Here is a 7,923-nt window from a genome sequence, read left to right on the forward strand (position 1 = left end):
TAAAATTATGATTTTTTATTTTAAAATCCATGCATAAAGAAGAATAAATCATATTTTTCTAAAGAAAACTTATCAAAAATTTAAGGAATATTAAATGATAAAAACAATAAAATTAAATGAAAAATATTTTTTTTTCTAGAATGGGATATATATTTTTTTATTTTATCATTATTTTCCATTATTGCACTAAAACAATAAAAATAACCTCAAAATGATCCTTGTGGGGAAATTGGAGGAGTAGTTATCACATCTTGGAGTGGGGTTTGCAATTACCTCCATTATTGCATATATTTTGTTGTTGATGTCTCCTCCTTTTGTCTCTTAATTTTCATTTTTTTTTGTTTAAATTTCTTTCTTCTAAATCATAATTAATGTTGTCACTTATGCCATACTCTCTCTCTCTTCATAAATAGGTTTCCTTTGAGGTTTTTCTTTTTTTTTGATAATTACCCTTGGAGGTTTTTAATTTTTTTTAATGATAGATTACATTTGAAGTTACTGACCGATAAAGTACTATTTATTTTTATTATAAATCATATTTATTAATCAACCTTACATCAAACATATTTAAGAAGTAAATAATGTAAATAACAATTAAATTGTAATAATATCTCAACAATAGGATCACGAAGTACTTAGGTTGTCCACAAGAAACCAAAAAACAGTACTCAAAAATTAAATTAGCAATTGATTTCATTAGCTACTACGGGTAGAATTAAAAGATTTTGCTTGAGATAGTAGAAACTTGTATGAATATTAATTTTAGAGTTGGTAAAATTAGTTGAGATATACATAAATTAATTTAAATATCTACATTAATAATTTTTTTTTAAAATCATAATATAACATCAACATTTTTTTTAAACTACAGTGACAAAAACATAGTTTACTTAGAAATAGTAAAGACAACAAAAATATACAGAACTTGAAGGACTTTAAAACAAAAATTTTGCCGAATCCGAACAACTCACCCATCCTCCCCCCATCTCTCCCTCCTCCACCGTCCCGTTCCGACCCGATTAGCCGACAAAAGTCACAGAACCAAAGTCTCCGATTAAAAAAAGAATATTACTCTATCTCTTAAGAAATTAAATTAAATAAAATACTCTCAAAAGACTAAAAAACTCTACCAGAAAAAGCCACACTCCACTCCTCTCACTCACTACCACCACTCCCTCTCCTCTTTCTCTCTCTAACTTTGCTTCAAATTTCTCTCTCTAGGGTTTCGCTTTCTATAATGTAGAAAAAGTGAAACCCTAAGTCACACTTTCTTTCACAAGATCTAAACAAATTGCTGTAAATGGGGAACTGTTGCAGATCTCCGGCCGCCGTAGCTAGAGAGGATGTGAAATCGAGCTTCTCCGGTCAAGATCACGGAAAGAAAAACAGCACAGCTAAAAAGACACCGCAGCCAATCAGAGTCCTCACCGGCGTCCCCAAGGAGAATATAGAGGAGCGGTATTTGGTAGATCGTGAGCTAGGTCGGGGAGAATTTGGCGTAACGTATCTGTGTATAGAGAGAGACTCGAGAGAGTTACTTGCGTGTAAGAGTATTTCGAAGAGGAAGTTGAGGACTGCTGTGGATATTGAAGATGTGAGACGAGAAGTAGCGATTATGAAGCATTTGCCGAAGAATTCGAGTATTGTGAGCTTGAAAGAAGCGTGCGAGGATGATAATGCGGTGCATTTGGTTATGGAGTTGTGTGAAGGAGGGGAGTTGTTTGATAGGATTGTTGCTAGAGGTCATTATACTGAAAGAGCGGCTGCGGCGGTTACCAGAACGATTGTGGAAGTTGTTCAGTTGTGTCATAAACATGGTGTGATTCATAGGGATTTGAAGCCGGAGAATTTTTTGTTTGCGAATAAGAAAGAGAATTCGCCTTTGAAAGCTATTGATTTTGGATTGTCTATTTTCTTTAAGCCAGGTGAGGAATTAATTTATGATTAACTGATGATTATAAAATGAAGTGGTAGGGATTTATGCATGGATAATTAAGCAATGTACCTTTGTAATTGTTAGGTGAATATGAAGAAGGTTCTGTGAATTGAAACAGGAATATGGGGGCTCAAAAACGGAAAAATCTATGTAGTTTGTTCATACTTTCTAGGGTGATCTAGTTTTAGTGGAAAAATGATGGAATCTTAGTTACTAAAATGATAAGATTATTACAGTATCATTCTTTGAAATGCCGGGAAATTCCTTGTATTATTCTGTTTTATAGTCTACATTTAGCATCAGAAGCCTTGCTAATATTTTTACATGCCCTATTTGAAGACACTATAATGGTTGCTCAAATAAGAAGAATGGGATGTTATTTTGTTCAAGCACCGGTTTATTTTAGAGTTCTCATGTAGGATGGTTACCGTGTTTAGTCATGGTTAGGTTTTAGATATGATCTTGATGTGTTTGCATCATGACTGTCATGGATATTTTTGGTGCTTTCAGGAAGAAAACTGATATTTCAATAAATTGTCACTTGCTGGCTGTAGATCATTTAAAGTTTCATCGATTTTGATTATTTGTATATCTAGTTACTATATTTTGCTGGTGTTTTCTACTGCCTAACTGCTATTTTAATAAATTGTCACTTGCTGGCTGTAGATCACTTAAAGTTTCATCGATTTTGATTATTTGTATATCTAGTTACTATATCATGCTGGTGTTTCTACTGCCTAACTGCTATTTCAATAAATTGTCACTTGCTGGCTGTAGATCACTTAAAGCTTCATCGATTTTGATTATTTGTATATCTAGTTACTATATCATGCTGGTGTTTTCTACTGCCTAATTTTTAAATACTGCTAGGTGAGAGGTTCTCAGAAATTGTTGGAAGCCCTTATTATATGGCTCCAGAAGTGCTCAAGCGGAACTATGGACCAGAAATTGATATATGGAGTGCAGGGGTCATTCTCTACATCTTGTTGTGCGGTGTTCCTCCATTTTGGGCTGGTAATTAAACTCTTGGTTCCCACCCCTCTCTCGTCATTACTATGTGTGCATGTGTTTTTTTGGTTGTTGGGGTGAGGGAGGCTGCAGCATGTTCAAAGCAACACCTCTCCATCCTTGTATGATGTCCTCAGTGCATGTGAACAGCTTTTCTTTCTTCTTTTTGTTATTTTACCGTTGCTTTCCTTTTTTCATGTTCTTGTTCTGCTTTTCTTGAAAGGTGGGTTTGTTTTTCATTTTAGCTTAAACCACTTTTTCAATGCCTCAATACAGAGTCTGAGCAAGGAGTCGCACAGGCCATTCTTCGTGGGATTATAGATTTCAAAAGGGACCCATGGCCAAATATTTCAGAAAGTGCTAAGAGTCTGGTGAAGCAAATGTTGGAGCCAGACCCAAAGCTTAGACTAACTGCAAGACAAGTGATAGGTATTTTATATATGATACTATTTTGCATACCACCTCAGGATATGAACATGTTTTTTGTTTCAACATGCTAGAATCATCTATGCTATCTATTTCTTTTGGGGTGTGTGGTGGTGTGGCGGCATGAGGATTGCAAATCTCATCTGCCTTTGCCACAAATTTTGCTCTTTAGGTTGTTCGTTTCTTTAATTAAGATTCTACCTGTTTATTAAGAAGCATTACATCTGTGAATATTCCTAGAATTGTGGCAGAAACGCAATAAGTCCACTGAAGAACATTTACTTGGATTCCGATAAGAGGCATAAGAACCTAAGGTATTGAAGAAAATGCAGTTCACCCTGTCTACAGCCCTTATAACTTACTCACAGGACATCTTGGTTTGTAGGCAAAAACTCTAAAAAGTTATAGTTCAAACCTCATTTAAAAAACTCTCTTAACTCACAAGTTATCTTGTTACGTGGACAAAAAATTGACACTTGATAGATGAATATGTAGGTGCTATGTTTGACACTTGATAGATGAATATGTAAAAGGTGCTGTGTTGCTTTATGGATGTGATAATGCATCCTAGTTTGAAGAACTATGTACCATATGTAAGATATAATGGGTTATACTAGAGTTTCATCTAGCTTACCAGCGTTATAATGTCTTGATTTAGAACCTCATGATCACCTCTCTAGTTGTAATATATTTTACATAATAGCTGCATTCAAGCCGACAAGTTTTAGCATCTCTCCAGTTAACATTCCACTTCAGCAACCTTTAGCTGTGCACTCTGTCTAGGAACACACAGTTTCTGGGTTTGGTCTAATGGCATGCATGTATTGTGATTTTAGTAGTTGTCACATTTGAACGTTCGTGTTTTATGTTTATTATGATTAGTCTTCACCTGATGTTTATGTTTCTACTTATAGAGCATCCTTGGCTCCAAAATGCTAAGAAAGCTCCAAATGTTCCTCTTGGTGATGTTGTCAAGTCAAGACTTAAGCAGTTTTCAATGATGAACAGATTCAAAAGAAAAGCCCTCAGGGTTAGTTTATTGTTCCTCTGCAATCTTCATATTTTCATCTGATATTATTTTTTCCCATCCAGAAATAAATAGTTGGGCACTTTTACTAGGTTATCGCTGATTTCTTATCCATTGAAGAAGTTGAAGACATCAAAGAAATGTTCATGAAGATGGACACCGATGGTGATGGTATTGTTTCAGTTGAAGAATTGAAAACTGGACTTCGAAATTTTGGTTCCCAGCTTGCAGAGTCTGAAGTTCAAATGCTTATTGAAGCTGTGAGTATACTTTATGCTTCTCAGTTTCAGGTTTCATCAAACAGTATCTGCGCTCTGCTGAAAAAATCAAACAGTATCTTTAGTAAACCTGTTTATGTTTTCACCTTCAACAACAGCACCAGTGGCACAATTGCAATGAATACATATCAGAGTTCCTTTTTTTTTTATCCGCAATTATTTTCTTATTAATTGAGGGTTGCACCTTTGACACTGATGAAGGTGTTTTGCTAGAGTATGCTAGAGGCATTGGTATTATACCCATCATGAGACTACATCAAGTCAAGTTATATGACCAGTTAACCTGTTACACATTAGCATAATCAGTAGTCCCAGAGACAATTTTAGTTCTAATCTTTTGTTTAGGTAGTTTATCCCCTTAACTGTTCCAGTTGTCTTTCCTGAAACAAATAATTTGCATCTTTGAGGAAAATCTGGAAATGGGATGATCGATGATATTTCTTCAATGACTGCATTGACAAAAGGTTATTTAAATTTTATAAACCGGATTCCTGCTTGATTTGGAAGAATAAAGGTTTGGGCTCTAGCATGAATGCGAAGGGGTCCCAAAAGAAAAAAAAATAAGGGAAGCTGGTGACTACTTGACAAAAACTACATTTGTATCAGACATTGACTTTAAGCTCCTGCGTAGAATACTCACTCTTGGAACTTAATGGTATGGTCCTGAGGTAGTAAAAACTGTGGTGTTCCAGCGAATGGAGTTTAATTACTTCAAGGAAAATAGCTGTGGATTAATTACAGGGATAGTTCACAGCTTAGAGCAGATTTCATTTTGAACACGTTATGTGTATGTGCAACTTTTATCCCTGTCTTTAAACTCGTTATGTGTATGTGCAACTTCTGAGTCTTTTCAAGCTAGAACTATATGCATCTGTCTGCATCCTTTGATTCCACTAATGTGATCTCTTCCATGACATTGCATGTTTGATCTCAACCTATGCACACATCCTCACATAAATTCGCTTTTGAACTCCTCTTTTCTTCACTCCCTTGGTTTTTTCTTAACACTGTCTCCACCTTACCTTGCTACATCTAATCCCTCTGAGATGTGCTGTTTCTAAGTCAGTTATTGTCGTTGGCTTCAGTTTCTTATCTTTTCATCAGGCTGAGTTGTGGTGAATGGGTTGAAGAGATTCTTTTGCTGGATTGGTTCCTAGGATTTGAGAGATTGGTTAGTGAACGAGGCTTGTTTTGTCTTGATTTCTTACTGTCTCATGGGGTTTGGTAGTGATAAAGGTGCTGTTCAGAGTTTGACTATCAAGTAGGCACAGATATGTTCTGGAAGGGTGGGGAAGGCAGTTGGTTTACAGATTCCCTTTTTTTTTTTAAAAAAAAAACATTTTTCACGTTCCAATTAAAAAGTTGAAGTATTTCATGCGAAGGAAAAGAAGACAGATGAAAGAAAATTAACAAGCTTTGACCTCTTGCTTTCTCTTAGCTGAATAGAGAAAAAAACTAACAAAGGAGACATCAAAACAGATGTGAAAGCTTTTGAGGTTTTATCGGAACATTTTAAAGGTCAAGGTTGAAAGTGGAGCATATCTGATTAATGAAGAATATGAGTTTACATGTGGTTCGTTGAAGAATATAAGAGTTTTCACATGCTGCACATGCATGCATGATATTGTTTATTCCTTGAAAAGTTTAATCTTCATAAAGGCAATAATCTTCTTAGAGGCATTATCATAATGCATTAACATTGTAAATGGCTGGGAGCACAGAAAATAGAGTAAGAATAGATGAAGATGAGAAAGGATGAAAAACACTCTCTCTCCTCCCCTCATTTCTTAGTTGGTTTGATGGACAGGATACAAAAATTTAGATGACTACTATCATAGAAGAAAACTCATCTACTTCCTGGCTTTTCTCCCTATCCTTTCTGTTTGGATGAGTTGAATAATGTCGGAATCAAGTAAGGATTGAATTCAATGGATCCCACCTAAAGATATGAGTTGAGCATCTCATATGTCCCTAGCCCATTCCTCCTTGCTCATCCATCCTCTATCCTTTTGTTGAGCAAACAGTTTTAAGGAAAGTTTATATCTAGTTTTGTATTAGTTTCTTTTGGATTTGAATGGATTACTTGTTTGCCAACAGGTAGATACTATTATATCTAGTTTTGTATTAGTTTCTTTTGGATTTGAATGGATTACTTGTTTGCCAACAGGTAGATACTAATGAGAAGGGTAAACTAGACTATGGGGAGTTTGTTGCCGTTTCCCTTCATCTCCAAAGGATGGCCAATGATGAGCATATTCACAAGGCATTCTCCTACTTCGACAAGGATGGCAATGGTTACATTGAACCAGATGAGCTCCGGGATGCCTTGATGGAAGATGGAGCAGATGATTGTACAGATGTGGCAAATGACATCTTCCAAGAAGTAGACACTGACAAGGTGAAGGGCTAATACTATATTTAACATTATATGCAAATTTTGATTCAGCAGATTTAAGTCTGACATCAATGTCTTGTAAATGCAGGATGGAAGAATCAGCTATGATGAATTTGTTGCTATGATGAAAACTGGGACAGATTGGAGGAAAGCTTCCCGTCATTACTCTAGAGGGAGATTTAACAGTCTAAGCATGAAGCTCATGAAGGATGGTTCGCTAAACTTGGGAAGTGAGTAACATATACACGACCTATGTTTAATTTATCATTGCAAAGAAAGTAGTGGATCATCACCATACATCTTAGAATTTCCTTCTTTTGTGATAATTTGATGGGGCCCTTTTGCTTGTGGGTTACGAGGATAATGGAGGCTGAGTACATCTTTTCTGTCTGCAAAATGTTAATTGTGTAAAAATGATGACTGGTACCACGGTACAGGATGTATGATCCCATCCTTCTTTTTTTTTTTTTTTTTACCCCCTTAACCTTTGATAATTGTTTCTTGTTGACAATGCGAACATTGGTGAGGTGAATTCCTTAGGGCTGTAGTATATTCTTCTGAAAGGAAATGTTTTGTATGTGTTCTATGCTCCAGCTTTTGACACTTTTCTTTTGCTCGAAAAACAAAAGATGTGCTCACTCATGGTGGGGGGATGTCTATAAACATGAAAATAATGAAAGTTACTTCACTGTAAAAACCACGTGCAATGCTATGAAATGGAATTTAATTTTAGACGGGTCATAATCTCTATTTAGTTTTGTTCTCCGAAGTGTATGCATACATAACTGCTACAAATGTCTATGAACATGAAAATAATGAAGGTACTTCACTGTAAAAATAACACGCAATGCTT

The 7,923-nt window shown here is 35.6% G+C and overlaps 1 protein-coding gene across 1 annotated transcript; it reads left to right on the top strand.

Moving 5' to 3' along the window:
• The first annotated feature begins 950 nt into the window (after window positions 1–950).
• On the top strand, window positions 951–7,656 carry LOC133677313 (calcium-dependent protein kinase 13). Its single transcript, XM_062099262.1, has 7 exons — window positions 951–1,925; window positions 2,807–2,950; window positions 3,221–3,373; window positions 4,285–4,400; window positions 4,490–4,657; window positions 6,843–7,073; window positions 7,159–7,656. Exons 1-7 carry the CDS (start codon window positions 1,301–1,303, stop codon window positions 7,306–7,308), a joined length of 1,587 nt encoding a protein of 528 aa, XP_061955246.1. The 5' UTR covers window positions 951–1,300; the 3' UTR covers window positions 7,309–7,656.
• Window positions 7,657–7,923: the final 267 nt, after the last annotated feature.

The sequence above is a fragment of the Populus nigra genome, chromosome 17 (assembly GCF_951802175.1).
Source record: "Populus nigra chromosome 17, ddPopNigr1.1, whole genome shotgun sequence".
Taxonomy (NCBI): Eukaryota; Viridiplantae; Streptophyta; class Magnoliopsida; order Malpighiales; family Salicaceae; genus Populus; species Populus nigra.